Source organism: Vipera ursinii (genome assembly GCF_947247035.1).
Source record: "Vipera ursinii genome assembly, chromosome: 11".
NCBI classification, from domain to species: Eukaryota; Metazoa; Chordata; class Lepidosauria; order Squamata; family Viperidae; genus Vipera; species Vipera ursinii.
In genome coordinates, this window is record NC_139524.1 from 12,478,877 (window position 1) to 12,503,265 (window position 24,389).

A 24,389-nucleotide genomic window follows, 5' to 3' on the forward strand; every position below is an offset into this window, starting at 1 on the left:
GAGCAAAAGCTCTGTCAACAGGTGTACAACTTGGGAATGAGCTGCCCAAGTGACTTTTCAAACCATGATTTCTAATTAAGCCATCAAACTTAGCAAGCCTATCTATCTATCTATCTATCTATCTATCTATCTATCTATCTATCTATCTATCTATCTATCTATCTATCTATTTATTTTTGGGACTTATATGCCGCCCTATCTCCCAAAGGACTCAGGGCGGCTAACAACAATAAAAAATACAATAATACAAAAGTTTAAAAAGGATTAAACTAGCAGCCCCAATAATAAAATTTAAAACATTTTAAAAATCCCTGTCGTCAGTCCAGGTCAGCCTGATGGAAAAGGAATGTTTTGAGGTTGCGGCGAAAGGACCGGAGATCTTGGGCCATCCGAAGCTCAAGGGGGAGTTGGTTCCACAGGGCTGGCACTCCCACAGAGAAGGCTCTTCCCCTGGGGGTCGCCAGCCGACATTGTCTAGCTGACGGTACCCTGAGGAGGCCCTCTCTGTGTGAGTGCACTGGGCGATGGGAGATCGTTCCCGGCAGCAGACGGTCCTGCAAATATCCCGGGCCTAGGCCATGTAGGGCTTTAAAGGTAAGTACCAGCACTACCTTGGTGTAGTGGTTAAGGCATCAGGATAGAGACCAGGAAATTGGGAGTTGTAGTTCTGTTTTAGGCACGAAGCCAGATGAGTGACATTGGGTCAGTTAGAGTTACGGTCCCTCAGGCCTAGGAAGAAGGAGGCAATAGCAAAAAAAAAAACCAAAACTTTGCTAAGAAACTACACGGATAGTCCAGGAAGTCACCAGAAGTCAAAAACTATATCCAAGGCAGCAAACAAACAGACTTGGTACCAACTTAGTGTGATGGATGAGTGCAACTGCAATGGTTTGTTCGTGGTTATGGCTTCAGGAGGTGAGGTCCTTTCCATGAATACCTGAGCATGTGAATGCAAAGCTGCCATGTCAGATCTACATTGCAGTAAGGAAATCTTTGGGCCCAGGCAAAAAAATAGCCTTAAGAACAAAAACCGCCCTCTACTACATCCCACATCTGAAAAATATGAAGAGGACTCTTCAATGAGGCTATTTATGCACACCCACTCTTGCTCTCTTGGTTTATCTATTGCTTTCTTATTAAATCCTTTTGGGGATGGTTTTCCATAATATGCCTGGATAAATCAGGTTGGACTAGTTTGTCCTTTGCCATCCTTTGCAAATGCAGCCAAACTGGGTTTTGGGATCGCAGCTTAAAAACACGTACCTCAATGTATAGCAGCGTTAACCTGTTAGACAGTGTTTCTCAAGCTTGCAACTTTAGGATATAGACTTCATCTCCCAGAATGGTGACTGGGGAATACTGGGAGTTGAAGTCCACATGTCTTCAAGTTGCCAAGATTTGAGGGAACACCCCCGCCTCCACATTAGACGGTAGGTTACCTTGGATCTGATTTTTCTGAATGAAAAAGATTCCTTTAGCGTGGTCAGGGAATGAGCGAAACTATTTCAGCCCTGTTGGCCGATTTAGGCTGGAATAGATCTTCTACACAGAGCTTGGTAGAGTTTCTCACCAAGAATGCTCTTAGACGTAGAGCAGAGTTGCCCCAAATAGAAAGAGGTCAGTACTTAATTGAAAGAAAAGAAAGGAAGAAAAAAATTCCCATGATAGGTTAGGGCTAGCAATAATTGATGCCATAAAGAGACTACACTATTTATGTTCCTCTTAAGTTCCTAAGAGCCAATTAAATGTAATGAGTTTAAACTAATTCTCTTGGGCTATTCATAGAAGGCTCCGTGTGTGTGTGTGTGTGTGTGTGTGTGTGTGTGTGTGTGTGTGTGTGTTCACATTTTAATGCTTAATTTGTTTTCTAACACTGGTCTTTGCAGGACTTTGTAGTGATTGAATTATAGAGTTGAAAGAGGCTTTTGTGGCTGACGAGCTCAAGCTCTCCGACCTAGACAAAATCCATAATAAATTAAATAAATTACATCTCCTTGAAGACATGGGGCAAAAGAAAGGACCATTGGGTCCGCCATCAAATTCCTCTCCCCATTACGGCATTTTCTCCAGTTTTCAACTTGTGCCGCTTTTCTTATAACTGGAGACCATGATTCTGTGTCCTGTATTTTCTTTCTTTTGTCCTTTGAAAAGGGTAGTTTCAGAAACATGCCAAGCTGGTTTTAAAGGACAATAGGAGGTTCTCTCTGGGGCAGGATGGGATGCCCGCGTGCTTCCAGACAAGCTTTTTCCATCCATGTTTTTGAAACTTGGCAACTTGAACACGCATGGACTTCAACTCCCAGAATTCCTCAGCCATGTTGGCTGGGAAATTCTGAGAGTTGAAGTCCGCGGATCTTCACGTTGCCAAGTTTGAAAAATGCTGATTTAGTTGCTTGCTTCACTTACGGATATTTCCCTTACATGCAAATGGGGAGGGGCAGGAATCATTTCAAGTACAGCAGACATATTTTCACTAGTTCCAATCTGATGCTGGTTCAACAAGCTGTTGATACTCCATGTAGATGTTTAAAGTGGGTAATTTAATACAGAGCTCAAGGCAAAACTCAAATTCTAGACACAGTAGCCCAGTAACCGTGTGTGTGTGTGTGTGTGTGTGTGTGTGTGTGTGTGTGTGTGACTGAATGAATCAAGAGTCAAGCAGCATCTTTTCCATCTCACAAATTTTATTTAAAAGTACAAGTTTTGGTGAGCTGCATTTCTCTTCATCAGATGCCTAGAATGGCTAGGCTGATGTAGGATTTAAATTGGGGTGGGAAGAAAGGAACTTACAACAACAATAATAATAAAGTTGGAAGGGACCTTGGAGGTCATCTAGTCCAACCCCCCTGCTCAGGCAGGAAACCCTATACCATTTCAGGCAAATGGCTGTCCAGTCTCTTCTTAAAAACCTCCAGTGTTGGAGCATTCACAGCTTCTAGAGACAGGCTGTTCCACTGATTAATTGTTTTAACTATCACATGCCCCAACTGCATGTGTAGTGCAGAATTCATTCACAATTCTTCAAGGGTAAAATAAAAACTTGGCCAACAGAAAGAGACTTCCTTAAATTCTATATTTCAAAATAGTAGATGAGTTTCCTTCGTGTAAATCACACAGCGGGTCAGATAGTTGTTGTTTTTTTTTTAACAAAACAGGCTGTGGAATGACTAAGAAAATTTTTCCCACCCTTCCCTTCTGCTAAACTTTGGACAAAAAAGCTTTATCTTGGACCCACCCAACTGGTTGTTGCCAAGTTCAAACATTTAAAAGGTGGGTAATTTCTATATTTTCCTCTTACTTACCCTTTCGCCCTGATTTTAATGACAGCATGTTCACGTGACGTTACTGCTCTGGCAGATTGTTGCATGAAAAAGCTTTCTATAAATATCTCCACTATTAAATGAAAAAACCAGTGCGGGGGTGGAGGAAGAGAGAACACAGTTGTGTTGCAACCCAAACGAGAGCTCCGAATCGGGTGTGCTCTGTGTCACCAGATCGTTCTTGAAACCTGCCTGGTTAGAAACCCATCTGTGGTACTAGGCTTTCCCGTTTCTTTCAACAGTGTTCAAATCAGAAACATGTGCCATCATGGCAAGGGAGTTCACGTCACACACAGACACACACACACACACACACACACCAAAAGGCAGGGGAGACTTTAGTCTACAGAAGCTGAGAAGTGGATTAAAAATGGAAGTTTTAAAGAGTTTGAAATCATGATCAATGTCTGATGTCAGGCGCAAAGAATCGGGATTATGTGTTAAGTTCCAACTAAGCTGATTTATTGCTCATGTCTATACACGAGGATCTAGTCAACTAATGGTCAGCATTAAATTGTCACTAGATAAGAATCAATAGAATTCAAGAGGGGCTAATTTAGACTTTTTGGTCATGTAATGACTCCAGCCTGATTCTTCTCTTGACTTATGCCCAGGCTGTCTGTCTGTTCCTTCTGCATCAATGTCAGAAACAGCGATATTCCAAAACCAAACATGATGATGATGATGATGATGACGACAACACTGACATTATTTGTTATTAAATTTATTTGCTGCCTATCTTGCCATTAAAACAGTTTTTAAGCAAAGGGACTTCAGAAAAGAAGCTCCATGTGAAGATAGCTGAATTATAATTAGCCCGCAAACGTTCATAACTCGGGCTGTACTGGAATTCCGAATGTGATGAAAACCCTTAACGTGTTGAACAAGATATTTTGGCTCATTTGTGGCTAACACTAAGCTATAATTGTGCATTGTGCGAATGACTCTCATTAAATTTACAGTGTACTACAGATTGCTTTATCATGGTTTACTCAATCACCTGGATATGTTTTAAAATATGGTTGCATCAGCTGAATAGGTTATGAGTCATGTTTTGCCAACTAATGTTTAAGGCACTAGACAAGAGCCAAGAATGCATTATTTTATCCACCCTCTAAAGCTGAGGGTGACTTTGGGCCAGCCATTTTCAACCCAAATCCACCTTATAGAATTGTTGTTGTCACTGCCCGGAGTCATCTTTTAGGGGAGATGGGCACCATGAAAATTTAATAAATAAAATAAATAAAAATGGGAGCATGAAGCACCATATAATCTACCTGAAGCAGTTCTGCACAAAAGGTAGAATATATATATTTTTTTAAAAATCAAATAAGTTTATGCTGTATTTTGTGCACTTTCTGCACAAAAGGTGGAATATACATCTAAAAAATCAAATAAATGTGTGCTGTATTTTAGGGAATGTCATCAGTTTTCCTGCCTGTTTGTCTGAGAGCAGGCTGTGTGCTTTTCATTTTGTATGGTGGGCGGGGAATGTGATTTTGATGGAGGTTTAGATTACATTGGGAACGATGTTAAAAAAAAACCCCAACAACTCTCCTTTCATTCATATTTAATGCATGCATTAAATCCCCGACATGGATGAGAACAAGCCAATGATCCATCCTCTCTGATGGCAAATTTAAATAAATAAAACCGCCAACAACGGTGGAGTGGGAAGTGCTTGTCCCAAGCCGACAGCAGGGGTGACATCACAGGGAGAAAATGTACACAGTGCTGCAAAAGTATCCTGCTGGTTTGTATTAGCTTCACTACTCAGCCAGTTCTCTGAAGCTGGAATTAGGAGTGACCGGTTTGGAGGGGAAAGGACAGTGCTAAGTGTTAAAGGGAGCAGGAGAAAAAACCCTGCCCTTCAATAGTCAACATTCAGACAAGCAGAAATTACTACCAGGTGAAGGGCATGATGTGCAATACAATTGCCACTGTTTTTTTAGGTGTGGGGTATGGGAAGCAGAGAGGCTGCAGAATTTGGGGGAGGGAGTAATAAAGTGAAATTCAGGGGTGTTACACACACCTCTTGTGACATTGTGAATTTAGGTGGAGTTGCCTTATAGCATCTGTAACTAACTGGCCATTAAAGTGTAGGAATCCCTTCCGTCGGTAGGAGGAGAAATGAATTGAAATGTAAACTAGCTGAAATAAGTCTAACATCCAGCAAGTACATCTGCTGCTCTTCTGCAGCAGGTTTCCCCAAATTGGTGTCATCCGGATGCTTTGACCTACAGCTCCAAGAATTTCAATACATCTGGAAAGCACCAGGCAGTAGAGACAGGCCTGGGGCCTTTTGCAAACAACCATCTGTGCTGGAGGTCGCAAAGTCAGGCTGATTTCAAAACAAAGTAAAGAATTTGCTGTCTATATTCTGCTATCCATTGCAGTGGATTTGGTCTTGCTAAGGCTCCAAAAGATGCCCAAAGTCTCATTATAAAATCAATGACTGCAACCTTCGCATAGTTAATACAAATCAGGGAAACGGAGGCATTTCTTTTATAGAAAAATCAATTTCAATTTCTACTTTTCAATATTCAGCTTCAAGGCACCCCGTTTAGTGTTTTCCCCATTTCTTCCGTTTCTAATCTGTCAACTTCAATCTGTTGCACTTCCCATTTTTTATTTTTTTAAAACTCTTTGCACCAAAATGCATATTTTTATATACAGTAGATTTCCTCAAAGCGTTATATTTTGGTCCATAATTTTGCTGAAATATACGGCCTTTTTACACTATCTTGCCTGAAATGGGAAATATTTATATGTGACTTTTGTGGAGATATGTACTTTTTTAATTGTTTCATACCAAAGGGTTTGTTTTTTTCCAAGTTGGCAACTGAATGCAACATTCAGAGAGATAAATTTTGAAAGGCAGTTTCTGTTTATTAGCCTGATCGTGTAAAATGAAAACAAAAGAATGTTACATTCATTTCAAATGAAAAAATGAATTTGCAGATGAAAATGAATCCCCCCATCTCTACCCTTAATGATATTACCATTAATAAGAGTACTGGTGGAAATGATGCGGAAAAAGTAAAACTGCCAACTCTAAACTATATTTGATTTAAAATAACTCCAAAGAATACACAATAACATTTAATCCCCTGAACCCTCTTAAGAGCTGAAATTATGTAGTTCCAAATCCATCCTAATCTGCAGAGATCTTTGCCACGGATATGCAATCATTCTAAATTTTTAAAAAGTACCAGTAACGAATAACAAGGACACAATTTTTCCCTCCTCTCTTTCAAACATCCTCCTTCCCCACCCAGCAAAACATTTAACCACTACAAATCACGTGGAACTTTGAATATAATCGCAAGCTCTTCATCGTAATTGCTTCCACATGCTCACTGATACGACTTGGGAGGGAAGAAAGGAAAGGAGAGGAACTTTGACGAAGAAATGCAGGGCTGATTCCTCCAGGACTTGAACTGCTTCCAGCGTTCTAATATTAGAAGCAGACAACAATGGCCAAATTAAAGTAAGCTTTCTTCGTTGGTCCCCAGATGGGTTAAAAAGCACACGGAAAGCTATAGTGCGGCAAGTCGGAACAAATTACAACATTAAAACAAAGGGTCGCAAAGTGGTTTTATCAGACCCCAAATGTAGGTTTTGACCGAGATGAATGCAAGTAGTTCTCAACTTATAACCATTGGTTTAGTGACCATTCAAAGTTACAGCAGCACTGCAAAAAAAAGTGGCATATGACTAACTTCACACAACCGTTGCCGCGTCCCCATAGACACGTGATCAATATTCAGTGCTTGGCAATTGGAACATATTTATGCGTGATCCCCTTTTGCGACCTTCTGACAAGCAAAGTCAATGGGCAGGCCAGGTTCACTTTACAACCGCGTTAGTAACGTAACAACTGCAGTGATTCACTTAACAACTATGGCAAGAAAGGTTGTAAAACAGAAACGTTGGGCTCAGCTGTGCTCAGAAGTTGAGGACTATCTGTATTGGCCTAAGACTGTAATAAATTGATTGACCTACTAAGCTTTGATTAACTATAAAATAAGCACAAGCTTTTATTTTTTTCTAATAATGGCTGTGAATGGCCCTGCTGGAGAGGCTAATATTAAGAAGGTAACTTGGACAGGACTTAGATTCCTTAGTAACAAAAATCTTTCACATTCCAATCAAGATTGAGGCTCATAATGCCTGCTTTGTTGTTTGCCCGTTTATCCTCTTGTCCAACCACCACCCCAACAAAAATTCTCCATTCCTTTTAATCCATGGCTTAACAAACGCTGAACATCTGCAGGTGTCCCAAAAGAATGGAGCATTAGCTCCAATCCTTGTGTCCCATATTTCTCGCAAGGGCATTTTTCCCAGGAATTATATCACTGGGTGGGAACTCAAAAAAGAGGCCAAGTTAGACGATTTAAAAAGAAAAAGGAAAGAAAAAGGAAACGCCAAACTCTGGATCAGCTCTCCTTCTCCAGGGCTGTCCTGCAACTGACAGATATGTGCACACCAAAAACCTAAAATGGGGTGACGATTTATACAGGGCATCTACCCAAAATGTAATGATTGAAAACCTGGTCTTGCTATTCATGGATCTCTGTTTGGAGACAACCACTTTGGAAAGCAAAGGGGGGATCTTGGGACCTTGTTGGCCAGGTAGGAGTCACAATCCACAATAATCATTACAGCAACAGCAACAAAAACCAGAACTTGAGTCTTCACACACACACACACACACACAGACACACCCACCCACACCCACACACGTTCTTTGCTACAAATTTCCTTCCATGGTCCATTATCCAGTCATTTTTTGCAGAGTTTTGAGTCTAAGGATAAATAGCTAGCTGTTTATTGTCATGTTCCAATAGTCAAAATCTCTGGTCTAAAGCAATCACCCTATTTTGCCTAATTTCAGAGCCGCCCTACCTTTATTAATAGTAACCTTCTTTGCGGTGCTTTTTTTGTAAAAGAAAAAGGTGCCGGAACTCACACATGTCATACAACCCGCCTTGCCTTACCCTACAAGGTTCCATCCAAAAAAGGTGCCGGAACGCCGTTCTGAGCATTCTATGAGAAAAAAAGCCCTGCTTCTTTGTGTGTACTTTCAAACTGGACTTGACTTCTGGACGAGTCCCTGCAGTTTTGTTCCTACTGTAACTTTTTGGAGGTGGTTAGCCCCTGCCTCCTCTTTCCTAGGGCTGAGAGGGAGGAATTGGCTGAAAGCCACCCAGCTAGATTTGTACCTTGAAGTGGGACTAGAACTCCTGGTCGCCTAGTTCCTAATACAGTGCTTTTCACCACTACATCAAACTGGCTGTAAATGTTTGCATTCTTCTGCTCTTTTTATTTAATTTAATTTTAATTTTATTTTATTAGATTTATATACCGCCCTTTCCCGAAGGAGTCAGGGCAGTTTACAGGGCATTTTAAAATCACACCGATACAAAATACAAAAGTTAAAAGACAATTAAAAAGATTAAATTATCCCTGAAAATAAAAGCCCCAGTTAAAAATTCTCAGCCTGGGCCAGAGAGCTCAAAGAGCCAGGTCTTCAGGTCCCGGCGGAATGAACGGAGGTCGGGGGCAGTCCTGAGCTCCACGGGCAGCTGGTTCCAGAGGGCAGGCGCACCCACAGAGAAGGCCCTGCCCCTGGGTGTTATCCGCCGGCAATCTTTTACCGGCGGCACCCTGAGAAGACCCTCCCTGTGGGAGCGCACAGGATGAAGGGAGCTTGATGCCGTCAGCAGGTGTTCCCTCAGATATCCCGGACCCTCGCCATTCAGGGCTTTATAGGTCATCACCAGCACCTTGAAGGGGAAACTGGGAAAAAAAAATAAAAGTAATTATGGGTAATGAATTAGCGGAGGCAAGGACGAGAGAGGCGATTAGTGGTTAAAGGAGTCAAGGACAGTCCTCAATTTCCATGGTACTTTTGTGAAGTTTTTCTTCCCAGCTGTGAAGAGAAGAATGACTTGCATATAGGAAGGAGGCTCAGCCTGGGTGTGTCCTTCCCAACAACTATGAATAGGTGGAAAACTTAAAAAACAAAAATCCCCTTGATGGGGAACTTCCTGCCAAAGAGGAAATGAGTGGTCCAAATGGGTGTTCAAAGATGCACTTAACTGACATGCTTCTCCCAATGGCAAAACAACCCCCCCCCCCACTATTTGGTGTGATCATGCTGATTAAAAACAGAATTGATCCAATTCCAACTCTGGATAAAGGCAAATTCAAAATCCATTTCATGATTTAGGATTTGGAAAACAGGCTTTCAATCGTTTTCTATGATAAAGCAAAATAAAATGGGTTACTAGCCATTGATGTATTGATGGTGACATATGGGAAGTAATTGTTTATTTAAAATAATTCCCTCCTTTTCTCTACCTTTCTGTGATAGGTTTTTGTCACACAGTTATGTGTCTAGTTCGCTCAGCTGTGTCTCTTAAATTAATTCCTTTTGGGGGGCTCACATGATACACTTAATCATAAATGAACCACAGTGGCCAAGTTTGCACAGTTCTTTAGACTAAAATATAGTTGTGCATTTAATGTGTCTTGATACCCAGCTAAAATGGCTTAATAGAATGTCTGGATAATCACAGGAAAGCATTCTGAAAGGAATCTCTTTTGTTTATTATTAAAGCAACTGTAGAAGATTTGATATATAGCACTTTTGCAAAAGAAAAAAAAATGTTTCACTAAGCTTTGCTTGAATTGCAGAAGAAATAGGATAACAATTACCCAGAAATTAAATTCTGTATAGCTAATATGTAATGTCCAGGACAACCCAATTTTATTTGAAAACAAGTCCCTTTGATTTTAATGAGAGAGAGAGATCTTCAAGATAAACATGTATAAAACTGCAGACTTAAGTTTCAGCTTCCCTTTAAAGATGGTTTGTATACATCTTCTGTACAAATATTCAGAGATTAACCAGCCAACCTAATTAAAACGGTTTTTAAAAAAACAAGTTTGAATTCAAAAACAGTCTTGTTATGATGCTAGGCATTTTAATCAGATTACTATAAATGGGGCAATCTCTACAAGTTGGTTCCAAAGTCTTAATTAGGAATTCTAAATAAACTTGAGCAAAAACAAATGTTTATCTACTCTCTTATGTAAGTATCCAGCAGGAGAGTTTTGTAATCTAGGGATCAGTTTTAAAATAAATTTAGTCACCTTGTGCATTGTCTTATATATTCCAGAAGATGGAGCTGTTGTATAGTCCTTAATAATCCTGCTGCTGCAAAGTTGAGAACTTTTAAATGGGTTGTCCTACTAAATATACAAATGATATTTTAGTACTGCATATGATCTGCAGTATGTCAGATATCCTAAAAATATGCAATGCCAGTGATGTACATTGTACATGTCTCTAATAAGTGACCAAAATAAATAGGAATTTGTAGTATCTTAGTCTTTACCAACAACACACTAAATGTTCATTTGGAAAAGACTTCTCGCTCTTTAGAATGCCACAAAACCCTTTGTTCTGTTTTTATATTTAGAAGTTGTTTGTTTTAAAGTTGGATATAGTAAAAGCAAGCTTGTTTGGAACAGAGTTCTTGATGAGAATATCAAACTATTCATGATTTGAATTATGAGAATTCATATATCCGCTACCACATTGTTATGTTATGACAGTGTAAATACTGTGAAATCACAAATCTTTGTTTTCCAGCTTGGGTGTTCTCACTTTCCTTCCTCACAACTAGTATTCTGTTTATGTAAAATTTCCATACTTGGCATTTCGTCTACTTTGGTGTGAACCCCAACAGCTTGTTAAATTTGAAATGTTTCTTTTTTTTATTGCATCTCTCAAGATGTGGAAGTCCTCCACAGAAAGATCAGGCTAAATTTATCCTTGTTTGTTTGGCAGGTGAAAACATTTGTGGTCAAGTTAAAACTGACTTTTAAACTGTGATGGTTGTGTTGAATGGATGCTGGGTTTTTTTAAGCCAATACATTAACAACCATGCCTTTGTTCTGAATTTAATTATGTGTTTCTTACATATCAATAACAATTGTTAATTTGGGATATTATTATTAATTTGGGGTAGAGTCAATAGCTTTGACTCCACCCCAATTAAAGTGTTACAGGATCATTAAAAAGGGAGGGTTTTTTTCTTCTTACGTATCAATAGATGACTTAAATACTATAAAAAGGAAGGAGATACACAAACAATTTGAGATACAAGCACTTGGCTTATCCCTTTCTTCCCCAGTGTTAACTACAATTTTCACTTCCTTGATTTTCTTCTTGTGCATGTTATCTTGTTTATTTATCATTTATTTATTTTTTTAAAAAATATTGCCTTCATTGAAAACACAATATCATTCACTGTAAAGCTGTGAGAAAGAATGGTTCACTTATTTTTAATCTGGAATATCCATACGTGTGTTTGTCTCTCAAAGAAGCTTGTCAAGTTGTACTTTCGCATTCTTCCTCTTTTTGCTTTACAAAAATGTGTCTCATTTGTGGCTGTCTCCAGTCCCGCTTTGGAATTAAAAGGATGCAGATAAGTTCTCACATCTTCCCTCATCCATTCTAGTCAGATCGATTCTGATTGGCTAATAGCCCAGTCTCACTAGACCAATCCTGGCCAATCCTGGTCCCCATAGCGACCTGTAAACCCAACATTGATCAGTTATTTTGCTGATCGTGGACTTGTTCAAAGTGTCGTTTTCTTTAAGTCAGCCTGGTGACCTCACTTCTGATCCTCTCCAGATGATCAATGTTCGTACAAGTAAAAGTGGCCGGGTATACAGTCCTGGTGTGCTTCTTGGAAATTGGTTTGAAGACGTGTGCCTAGAGGAGGTAAATAAAAACACTCCACCCTTTACATTGTTCCATTCGTGTTTTGCTCTTTGTGCAAATCTCAAAAGCAACTTTGTTGAGCACAATAGGAGAGGGAGATTTGATAGCAATAACTCTAGATTTTGCTGACTCTTATAGCAGCAGTCTTTCTTTATTTACAGCCTGATACTTGCCTTGTTTTGTTAAACCCAAATTTCCATCTCATTCTGTGTTATTTTGTGAGTTATTTGGTGTATTCCAGAAATAGGGATTTAATCCTGCATGCTAAATGTGCATTCTCTCTCTCTCTCTTTTTTTTTATTTAAAAAATGTATTTCTATGAGCCATAGAAAGAGGCAGAAGCTGTTGGATCACCTTCTACTCTGTTGCATTGGTTCAACAAATTATTTTATACAAGAATTTACAACAACTATATTCCTCAAGCATCCTCACTGTGCATGTCTACAAAATATTGTTGTCTTCACACATTTACTCTGTCATCATAGGTGGGAAAACCTCTTCATAGTTCTTTTATGCCTTCGTTTTCATTCTTTATATGGGATTTAGCCATTTGGGCTGAATTTCCTAAGGTGGCAGACTTTATACAACTGATCATGCTGCAGTAATATACAGGATACAGATTAAATTCTAATTGAAGCTTTTTTTTCTTTTAAAAATAGGAATCGTTGAAAGATTTTTTATATAAAAGAGAAAATGGAGAACTGCTAATCCAGAAATCCCGAAGACTGAAAGATACTCTTTACAAGAAGGTATTACATCACAAAACATTTTTGAGAGTTCTCCTAATTCTCCAGAATACTTGCATTTTGTTCCCTACTCCTTTGCTCCAGCCACCAAATTCAATGGCCGTGTGTTGTGGAAAAGGCAAAGGGTGTGCACACTTAACCATCTTCCTCTCTCTTCTCACCCACAGGAGCAGCTTTCCATTTCAAAAGATGGATTTATTCATTTTGGAGACACAGTTCTATTAATGAACCTAGACGTCACTAGACTCCCGGAGGAAAAAGCTTTTATTATGGGTGGAAATCTGTCCTTGGCTGTGAATCCGGATATATCGACTCTGTATACGGGTGATAATTTGTCAGCTCCCTGTGACTTGAGTGCAATCAATCATGTGAACCCCGTGGGGCGGAATGCATTTCGGATTTTAAGGTGGGATTCTCTTGCAAAAAGATTTAGCAGTAAGATGGGTAAAGGACCAAGCCTAGTGAATGTTGAGAGGGAAAGGGAGGGAGCAATGGATGTGGCCGTGATGTCACTGTGGGAGGAGCCATGATGATGATGTCACACCGAGGGCAGCTGGTAGGGTGAACCTAACATGTTTGCAGTTGGCCTGAGAACCACATGGAATTAGTCTGAAGGTCACATATGGCCTTAAAACAGTAAGTCAAAGGTGGGCAACATGATTCTCCAAGACCTGCAAGAATGGTTTCCTCGTCTGGTTACAATTGCTGAAAATTGAGAGTACCACTTCTCACCGACTCCTAAAATAGGCACATCAGACACAGAATCTCCCAAATTTACCGCCAAATCTACCCTGCATATTATACGGCCCCATTTATTAGCTGGACAGTCCTTCTGTTCATTCCTGCTCTAAATGTATCATGTAAATGTAGGGAAATGAAGAGATGATGAATCAGCTCCTTGCCATCCCTGATTGGCAGCTTTTTTCCAAGTTTCCAGATCAGAATGTTTTCCCACCCTACCTGGAATTGCCTTCTTTTTAGTTAGAAATGAAATCCTTATCGCTGACTGCAGATTTGACTCCAGGCGTGTGTTGTTTTTTTTAACTCCTTGATGAGTGCTTAGCAGTACTGTAATTTTATCATTTTCAATGGGTGTTCCAGTTTAAAATCAATCCTTTTTCTCTGTCTCTTATACACACCATCACACGTATACACACACACACACACACACATTTTCTGCTGGTTTATGATGGCTGCTTCACAGCCTTTTATTGCTGTGTAGGTTGAAAATTTGTAAAGAAGGCCATCAAGTTTGTGGATTGAAATATCTTGCAAAGTCTCTACCTTTCCTTCCCAAAAGTTCTCTTTCTCCCCATGAAAAGTTGAACTGGAAACTTTTAGGAACCAAGTGACTCTTCCCTCCCCTTTTGCTTAGACTCCCAGGGAAAAACATTTCCTGTATATAGAATTAAAGGAGTTGCTTTAAAGTAAATGTATTGTATTGTGTTGTGTTGTGTTGCATTGATATTTTTCTCCTTATATTAAAGCCTCGAAGGAGAAGCCATGGGGGAACCTGTTAGATTCGGGCAGAATTTTGGCCTTGGAGCAGCTGGTGGATTTCAGGATAAAATGGTTAGTGATAAACAACATCATTTTAATAAGTCTAATGTTTCATAAAGAAAACCATTTTGGGAGGAGTTAATAGTAAATGCATTTGTCAGGAGAACTGAAGTCTAGTTAGATAAGCCTGAGTTAAAAATAATCTGATATAGGATGAAACCACCTAAGAAACACTTTCCAACTTTTATATACTCCCTAATCCAGTTCAGAGTTATAACCCGAGATGCATTGTTGCATCTTGACCTTTTTTTTCTTCTTAACTCCCCTTCCCTGGAGATGTCCATGAGTGGATCCTATTGTTCAATTTCAAAATTTCATCTGTGTCCCAAGCACAAATTTTAGATCAGTGTAACTTTGGCAAAGGTCCCAGCTTCTGATTCAATATACAGTAGCTGTATTTCTGTATCTACTCCCATTCTGTGAAACTATACAGAACCCCCCATCTATTCAGCTTCAGATTTGCAAATGGGAGAGGGCAAACTCTGATCATCTTAGATCACAGGGAACAGTAAATATACTGGTATTTTTTTCCCCTTTTGGTTTCTGTCAATTTTCAACAGTGGTGATCTAATTTCCAGGCAAATCACTTCCTTATGTTTTCACTTCCAGCTGTTTTTGGCCAGCGACCATAGATCATTTCAGAATCTGGCCAAGAAATCTTCTCTCCAGCCCGTCTTCATGACGGATGAACTTTCATACCTGTGTGCCTGGCAAGTTATCTTCCTAGATCCACAGTTACGCCTGGAATATGAAGGTTTGCCAATCCCTGTAAGAAAACATCTGCATTTGTAAAGAGAGAATGTGAGTGTGTGAGAGAGAACTTAAAGGATAGCCATGCTGAATTTCCCAAAAGTGCTTTTTCAAGAGGCAACTCGACTCATTTCATTTTTTCCTTGAAGACTTTTCACTTCTCATTCGAAAAGCTCCTTCAGTGCTGGACCTGAACTGAAGAAGCTTCTTGGATGAGAAGTGAAATGACTTCAAGGGAAAATAAAGAAAGTCCAGCTGCCTCTTGAAAAAAACATCTTGGAGACAACCGTGTCCTGGATGACTGAGAATCTCATAGACATTCTGAACTTCATTCTTAGCTTTGTTGGTGGGTTTGTCTTAGAGGTAAAGGTTCCCCCGCACATGCGTGCTAGTCGTTTCCGACTCTAGGGGCCGGCGCTCATCTCCGTTTCAAAGCCGAAGAGCCAGCGCTTGTCCGAGGACGTCTCCGTGGTCATGTGGCCGGCATGACTAGATGCCAAAGGCGCACGGAACGCCGTTACCTTCCCACCGTAGTGGTCCCTATTTTTCTACTTGCATTTTTTACGTGCTTTCGAACTGCTAGGTTGGCAGAAGCTGGGACGAGTAACAGGCGCTCACTTTGCTATGCGGCACTCGGGATTCGACCCGCCAAACTGCCAATCTTCTGATCAACAAGCTCAGCATCCTAACCCACTGAGCCACTGCGTCCCTGGGTTTGTCTTAAATGTCCTCTTTAACTTTATCAGCCTCATCCAGCCCTTTTCCAGTTTGCATAACAGCCCTTTTTCTACAGCTTTTGAAATAAGCTAATATTCTACTTCTCCATCTATTATTTCCTGCTCCTAGCTTTTGTACTTCAGGACAACATCAGTCTGGGTTTATGTGTACATGAGTGACATCAGCATTCAGATTTTTCTTAGCCAGTAGCTAAACTCTATGCTATTGTTTGTACTATACAGTACAAGAGGGACAGGGTAACATTAGCATTAGCCCCCAAACATATGGTCAATATTAGCAGGGATAGAAAAGAGATGTAAAGATACAGGTAGTCGTCAGCCATAACTGAGCCCCATAATTATGATCGTAAGTCATAACAGTCACAAAGCGGGCCATCAGATAACCAGATCCAATTTTACCACCTTTTTTTTTTTTGCAGAAGTCATTAAATGAAAGCCGTAGTTGTAAAGCAGAGGTCTTCAAACCTGGCCCTTTTATGACTTGTGGACTTCAACTCCCGGAATTCCTCTACCAGGCAGGCAGGCTGAGGAATTCTGGGAGTTGAAGTCCACAAGTCATAAAAGGGCCAAGTTTGAAGACCCCTGTCGTAAAGCAAACACTGTGATTCTCAGAAGAGGTAAACATTGGTTTCCCACAAAGTGTCATAAATCACAGTTGTGTGATTGTGGGGTGCCGCAAACAGCCGTAAATGCAAGGTGGTTGCCAACTGCCCAAAATGCAGTCACATGACTCTGGGATAGGCAGACATTGTAACTTCAGAAATGGATGGTAAGTAGTTTTTTTTTTGGAGGGGGGGGCTTCCATTGTAACTTCAAACTCTTGCTCAGCGACCAGTTCTATGTCAAGGACTATGTATACTTGTATGCCAAACACGTTTACTAGGAAATGTGTTTTATATTCTATGCTTGAAAATTCTGAGCCGCTATAATTGACTGAAATAAGCAAATAAAATAAGCCAAATGGACCGGCTGAGATCTGCATATGTGGGACTGATTGGGGTAGATTGCAGGGGTTAACACCGAAATATAATTTTATCGTATTTTATCCATATCTTAAATTATTGTACTCTCTCCCAGTTTCATCTTAGACTGTATTTTATCCAGTTTCATTTCATTTTACTCCAATTTCATTTTGAATTGTATTTTATCTAATTCCATTCTAAATTGCTTTGATCAAATTTTAGTAATACTTTGTTTCTGGAACTTTGCACTTTAATAGGGCCCAAGGGCCAATCAATCAATCAATCAAAATATGGAAATTTAAAGCCTCCCCCTTCTTGTTCATTTTTCTAGGCCAATACAAAAGTTGTCATTGCCCATAGCCATACAAATCAGGCACTCGCAGTTCCTAGGACCTTCTGGATAAGGTGAGCCCAGGCATCCCCAGGTTTACAACCTACCTTTAAACTAGCTTTAATTCTTTCTCATGATCCGGGCCGGAAGGGACCTCGGAGCCAGCTTTGAAAAGGCTGTTTTGGAGTTTCTGTCTAGGTTTTTGTGTGGTGGTTTTGCTTTTTTTTCAAGGACATACTTTGGAAAAGAATGCGAAGTCAGCTGCCACACCTACTTAGATTCCCATAAAGCTGAAGAGACCAAGAACCACTGGGTAATAGTCACGGGGAATCCTAGCGACGCATCGACGACGATGCTTGACAGACCGAAGCCTCCCTCGGAGGAGACGAGAGCACAAAACAGAGAACTTCCTGTCAATTCCTCAGAATGAAAAGTTAAACTTCCCGCCTTGTTAGTGCTTTCAAGAAAGAAAAATAAGAGGGGGGTGGGGGGGCAGGGCGGGGCGGGGAAAGCATGATGTTGATGATGAAGAAGAGGAAGAGGAGGAGAACGAAGACGGAATTAAAGGTATATCGAAACATCTTTTAAATAGCAGTGTAAACTGAACACCTTTCAAAATTAATGACTGAATCTTGAATAAAATGTTGATTAAAAACAATTCTCTAACTTTTGACCACCTTTCTTTTTGACCACAGGATGGCAGCGTGACTCTTTAAGAAGCATCCTGTCCCCCCCCTCTCCCTCCCTCACTCCCATACACTCTCTCTCTCTCTCTCTCTCTCTCTCTCTCTCTCTCTCTCTCTCAAAAGAATGTTTATTTTACTCTAATGACTGTAAGAAGATAAAGCTACAGCAGGCTTTCTCTATTGGGCAACTTCTAGATGTGTTGGTGCTAAAGCTCCCATAATTCCCCATTAGAAATCTGAGTGGGAATTCTGGGAATGGTAGTCCAACCATATCTAGAGAGCGATCCATTGGAGAAGGCCCATGAAACCTCAAGAATAGTGTTTCTCTGCCCCACCCCTGGGCTGCCAGCCATTTTGGCACGGAGAAAGGAGGCTGGTGGAAATAGTTAGAGGAATGAATGAGCAATGGAGAGGATGCTTACAGTGTATCCTCCTCGTTTTTCTTCCACTGCAGGAAAACAAAGGAGTTTAGAAAGACAAAGGTTTGGAGGAATTTTGCAGGACAGAATTCATGGAAACAAGAAAAACCCTACCGCCCCGCCCCCACACACACCTTTTACCAAGCCAGTCATCTGCCTTGTTGTCAAAAAGACACACACACACAAAAAGGAAAACATGTGGAACTCTCTGCTCCAGGAAAGCAGCTGGACCATTCTCCTCTCATTACTTTCTTAGAAAGGCTTTCATTCCTCGGCCGGGGTCTCCACACGTGGCAACTTCTAAGCCTCGTGGGCTTCAGCTTCCAGGACTCTTCCATGCTGGCTGAGGAAATCTGGGATTTGAAATCCACAAGTCTTAAAGTTGCCATGTTGGGAGCGCTCTGTTCTACAGGCAAAGAAAGGCCATTGTGACAGCGTGTGACCTGCTCCAGCCTCAATCTTCTTTCCTATAACTTTTTTTTTACTTCGTCTTCCTTTTAATCAGTTTCGCATCCCCACTGGAATCTCGCCCACTCTCCTGGGTGGCTGCATCGTAAGCCCTGGAAGTACTGGGATGGAAAGTTTTAGGTAAAAATACCTAGATATGCCTCAAGGAACATACCTGAGAGGAGTCCGGGCCCCACCTTTGCTCTCTGTCTCTCCGTCTCTGAGATCTTCCTAAAGTCAACGTTTCCGCGTTGGACTGAAAATCCCACAACTGGCCAAGGAGTCTGAAGTGGGGGAAACGAGAAGCTGTTGGGAGGACGTTTCTCTCAGGCTTTTGTGAACTTGGAGCCTCTTCCGTAAACGATTCATTCAAAAATAAAAACCTGGAAAGCATTTGCTTTCTGGCACGGCTGTCGAAGGATGAGCTTATACTTTTTGAGGGTGAATTGATGCAGACAAATTCCTGCTTTGTGTTCGCAGAAAGTACCATGGGGATTGGGGAGGGGGAATTGTCCTGCTGACTTATGTCAAGATACCCCCTGCCGCACATGGAAACTTGGAAGAAAATGGAACAAAGCTGGACCACCCAGAACAAGGATCAGTGTAGTTTATCGGGATTCCTACAGGAGGGACTGCTCCCTTTGTTCCCTCTGAATGTGCAACATTGGCTAAAACCATCTCTTTCCAAAAGGCAGCACCGTGCTGAAGAAAAAAAAAATGGTGAAGCCCCAGCCCTCTTTCCCAATTGGCCGGAAGATGGTCTCTGCAGTAGCAAAAGGCAGAGATTTTATGAAAAGCAGAGGGTTACATTTTTACTATTTAAATTGTACCATTTAATTTAAAGGACTAGGGGTGAGATGAGAGCAGTATTCCTGGATTTGAGGAGTTGCCCAAAAGAAGAAAGGGGTGGGGGTGTCAACCTATTTTCCAAAGCGCCTGAAGGCAGGACAAGAAGCAACGGATGGAAAACTAATCAAGGTATTCTGGATCAAGCTGCTGTATTGTGATTAATCCCTTGTTAAGACCTGACCCGACCCGCTTGGTCTGTATAAAAGAAGCTATCACTGTTAACAGCTCTTTTCCAAATAGCAGAACTCGTGGAAACACCTTTTATCATCTAGAAATACCTTTATTTGCATGTAGAGTAGATTACAGCAGATGAGGTGCATTGAGATGATATTTGGACAGTATTCCCAAGGTCAGAAGACGGTAATTACTCACAGCGTCTGCACATGTGTCTGCCAGTTATGAAGGAGCACATGTGTGTCTCCCAGTTATAGAGGAAGAAAGCCTCCAGGGAGCAAGAAGGAGGAAGTCCATCCAAGAAAAGGGGAGGGAAGAGGAAATACATCATAGGATAGGAGGTGTCTGGCTGCCCACATTGTAATTTCCCCAAAACAGCCACGTGGTGGCAGCACACAAGGATAGAAGCAACCTAGAACTGAGGAGAATGTTCCTAACGGTGGGAACAATTAACCAGTGGAACAACCTGCCTCCAGAAGTTGTAGCTGTAGTTGGAGGCTTTTAAGAAGAGATTGGACAGCCACTTGTTTAAAATAGTATAGGGTCTCCTGCTTGAGCAGGGGGTCAGACTAGAAGACCTCCAAGGTCCCTTCCAGCTCTAATCTAATTAACTCTGCTTCCTTTCCCTTTCTGATTCATTGTTATAGTATTTAATTCAGGTCTGCTGACTAAAAGATGATTGCATGGCTAGTCCCTGGCAGAAAATATTAACCTCTGTGATTTTTCTACAAGATTTCATCCTCTTCTATGTAATGAAAATGAACCTGGTTGTTTTTTTTATATTTCTTTATGAGAAATCAGTTATGGTGGAATTTGTAAGGATGGAGCCGTGGTGTTCTTGCATTTGTTTAGGGCTGAGATGGCCAAAGGATGGGTGTTAATCTCTTCTCTTTCTACAAGCCTTTCTCCAGTAATCAAGATTGGCCAACCTTTCATTCTGTTCAGGAAAGGAATCCTAAGGGTGTTTTCAGGTTTGAAAGTGTAGATAGGCTACTACAGAGTGATGGAAAAATATATATATCACAGAAAATAATGGCTCCAGTAGCGCACTCCACCACTTACAACAAGGAAGTCAGCTGAAAATCACCAAGAAAGAATAATTGTTCAGAAATGTTCAAATAACCCCCGAGTAAGGTAGGAACACAAAAGCTTCTTTCATGGGAGAATGAAAACATTTGAAAAATTGCAAGGCGGATATAAGGACACCATTTGTTCTGACTCTCCATTTGAGAAAGACTTGGCATGCTCTCCTATTTTTCTCCCATAGTAGATGTTCCAGTCTTGACTTCTCCATCCTTGAAGAGTAGGCAGAAGAAAAGGAGGGTCATTGTAAAGTTCTGTAGTCAGGGCAAAGCAGCCATCATCACACAGTATTCCACACTTGGGGTATTGCATCCAGTTTTGGTCGCCACGATGCAAAAAAAACAACAACACAAAACACACACACACACACACCAGATGCTGAGATTTTTGAAAGAGTGTAGAGAAGAGCAAATATGATTAGGGGACTGGAGGCTAAACTGTACAGTGAATGGTTGTGGGAACTGAGAATGTTTGGTCTTACAAAGAGGACTAAGGTTGACATGATAGCAGTCTTTCAATATTTGTGAGGAAGTCGCAAAGATGAGGGGTGGGTGGGTCAACCTATTCTCCAAAGCACCTGAGGGCAAGACAAAGACATAATTGCTGTCAATGAGAATAATGTGTCTAAACACACTTGGCCGAATAAAGTATTCTCTATTTTATTCTAACTCAAGCATCCCTTGAAATGGATCCTTATATGTTGCCCACACGTATTGTAAGATTGACACAAGGGAAAGAGGTTTTTGTAGCGTAGAATTACAATTACATTTGCACAGTACATCATTCTGTGTGTGAGAGAGGGAGAGGGAGGGAGGGAGAGGGAGAGAGGGAGAGGGAGAGAGAGAGAGAGAGAGGGAGAGAGGGAGAGAGGGAGAGAGAGAGAGAGGGAAAGAGAGAGAGAGAGAGAGAGAGAGAGAGAGAGAGAGAGAGAGAGAGAGAGAGAGAGAGAGAGAGAGAGAGAGAGAGAGAGAGAGAGAGAGCAAACAAGCATGCTCAGTCTACTCCTGCAAGCAATTATTTCTTTTTTCTGAACAAAGAATTCATTCATCATGCATACACATGTACATTCAAACATCAGGAAGCTTTCCTCCCCCTCCCTAAAGTCCAACTCGAGTCGGCAACATTGATTTATGCCGAATATTACGCCTCTTGCACAACCATGGCAAGCAGTTTCATTTCAAGAACCACCCATTACATAAAGGCACAAATTGGACTGAAAACTGTTCTTGTTCAACAGCAGGCAATAAGCCCGTTCAGGGTATGGTGGCTGCTAATGTTTTTTTGGCTCCCCCTTTTTGCAATAAAACGAGGACTTAGAATGCTAATTCAGCACCAGCGGCACAAATAAATGCCACTTACACACACACACACACACACACACACACACATCTCACTTTAAAAAAGAGTAAAGTACTATTTGTGCACCACCGCATTTACTTCCGGCTCTAACTTGGTGTTTCTTTTCACAAGCTATGGAGGCTACTGGAGTTCCTGTTCCTTTCAAACCTCCAATACGAAGTCACCCATGACCACCTCTCCTTCTTCTGCCTCACAGTCTACAGGAGGACCCCGTCAGCTGACGTGGAGACCCTTGGGTGCGGCATGTTCACGTGGACGACGTTCTCAGGTTAAGTGGCAAAAGATGGAATGTGCTTCAAAGTCGCCAAACAACAGAGACAACTTCTATTCTATGAAAGGTGAGAAGATGCCGGCGGCACTCTTAGCCTCTTCTCATTAGCTATCGGCCATCCTCAAGTAACCCCAATGATAGTCCTTTCAAGAGGTCCACCTTCCCTGATCACAGTATTTCCAGGTAAGTGGTTTATTTCTGTGGGGTTCAGCTTGCAAACGTTTCTCCAATATCGGAATAAGGGAGAGATGTTATTGCCGAGTATCTAAACCAGCATTTCAGTGTGATGTGAGATTCACAGGTACGGTTCCCAGCTCAGCGGCAGTGTGTTTGCTTAACTGTGCTTGCTCTGAGAAATGAAACCATTTACACCGTCATCTCTGCAGAAACTCTTCAGGAGTTGGCTATCCTGATTCTTTGCATCGCTATGTGTGTTCTCACGTGCAGATGGCTCACGAAGCAGAAGTGCACTGCAGCAATTTTACATAGTTTGAGGTCCTGCGTCCTTTGAATCTCTGACACTTAAACAACTGTTGGACGACTGCCGCAGAATCGGAAAGTCTGCATTGATTTCAAGGAATTTTCAATACAGGTAAGTCCTCAACTTACAATCACGATGGCGCCCAAAATTTATGTTGCTAAGTGAGACAGTTAAGTGAGCTTTGCCCCATTTTACGAGCTTCCTTGCCACCGTTGTTAAGTGAATCGCTGCAGATGTTCAGTTAGTAACAGGGTTGTTAAGTGAATCTGGCTTCCCCATTGATTTTGCTCGTCAGAAGGTCACAAAAGGGGATCACGTGGCCCTGGGACCCTGCAACCGTCCTAAACGTGAGTCAGTTGACAAGTGTCTGAATTTTGGTCCACGTGATCATGGGGATACTGCAGTAGTCGTAAGTATGAAACACGGTCACAAGTCACTTTTTTCAGTGCTGTTGTCACTTCGAATAGTCACTAAATGAAGTGTTATAAGTCTTCATCCAACCCCTTCTCCACCCATTTTCTTATGACAAGTAGTTGTGGAGATCTGTTTCTGGATAGCTTAACCTAGTTTCCACTTAAGTTGTCCATAATACCCTGATCTAAAGTTACCCCCTCAGAGAACAGTCTCCTTCCGAAGCTGAAAGATAATGAACCAAAAGAGAGGCAGGCGGAGGGTTTTCTATCCACAGTGAATACCTGCAAAGGAAGCAGGTCAGGTGAGGCATAATGGTAGGAAATTGATAAAATATTAAGCACTTCTGATTATAAGAGAGAGAGAGAGAGGGAGGGTGGGAGAGAGAGAGATTTACAGTATAAGCCCCAAAGATGTGCTCAGAGTATGGTGAAAAAAATCAAGATGGAGGTCATGACCAAAGACTCCACCTTTTTTATATGCATGATGTATATTTTCTCTGGATGCTGTTAAATTGCTTGTAATGTCATAAAGTTTGTTTCTAAGATTCAGTCAGAGCACCATTCTGTGTTGTATACTGTGGAACAAAATTTACTGAATATTTGTTTTAAATAACAGCAAAAACCAGTAGATTTATATTAGTATGCAGATTTCCTTCCTTCCTTCCTTCCTTCCTTCCTTCCTTCCTTCCTTCCTTCCTTCCTTCCTTCCTTCCTCTCTCTCTCTCTTGTTCCTCTTTGCTTTTCTCTCTCTCTCTCTCTCTCTCTCTCTCTTTTTTTTTTCTTTCCAGAATTGAAGGTATGTTTTTAACCTAAAAGCTTACAATGCAGCTATTTAGCAGTGTTATAATATACCCTTTTCTTCCCAGTCTGGTTTCTAATGTGGACCTAATGTTTTGTTTTTAATTTGTTTTCCTACTTTTTTTCCCCTTTCTGACCACTGCTGTGTGTTGAGCAGAAGTTTCCACTGAGCAGTACACAGTAATGCCTAAGGTTTTTTTTTT

General features: G+C 41.1%; 1 protein-coding gene and 1 long non-coding RNA gene across 2 annotated transcripts in view; both read left to right on the forward strand.

Moving 5' to 3' along the window:
* Positions 1–2,487: 2,487 nt before the first annotated feature.
* Positions 2,488–17,681, forward strand: CFAP161 (cilia and flagella associated protein 161). The gene is made up of 8 exons (XM_083371628.1): positions 2,488–3,270; positions 12,031–12,120; positions 12,780–12,869; positions 13,034–13,272; positions 14,354–14,438; positions 15,036–15,194; positions 17,207–17,280; positions 17,438–17,681. Exons 2-8 carry the CDS (start codon positions 12,031–12,033, stop codon positions 17,634–17,636), a joined length of 936 nt encoding a protein of 311 aa, XP_083227754.1. The 5' UTR covers positions 2,488–3,270; the 3' UTR covers positions 17,637–17,681.
* A 4,682-nt stretch (positions 17,682–22,363) lies between these two features.
* LOC310645428 overlaps positions 22,364–24,389 on the forward strand; it is a 13,795-nt gene continuing 11,769 nt past the window's right edge. The window contains exons 1-2 of the long non-coding RNA XR_014493493.1: positions 22,364–22,561; positions 22,942–23,086. This is a non-coding gene — a long non-coding RNA (uncharacterized lncRNA). The remainder of the gene's footprint in view (positions 22,562–22,941; positions 23,087–24,389) is intronic.

What these genes read in the sequence shown, in the direction of transcription:
- CFAP161 (XM_083371628.1), top strand. Translation starts at nt 12,031, where the DNA reads ATGATCAATGTTCGTACAAGTAAAAGTGGCCGGGTATACAGTCCTGGT. An exon ending in AAGACGTGTGCCTAGAGGAG is followed by an intron (nt 12,121 to 12,779) that starts GTAAATAAAAAC and finishes TTTTAAAAATAG; the next exon opens with GAATCGTTGAAAGATTTTTT. An exon ending in CCTAGGACCTTCTGGATAAG is followed by an intron (nt 17,281 to 17,437) that starts GTGAGCCCAGGC and finishes TTTTTTTTCAAG; the next exon opens with GACATACTTTGGAAAAGAAT.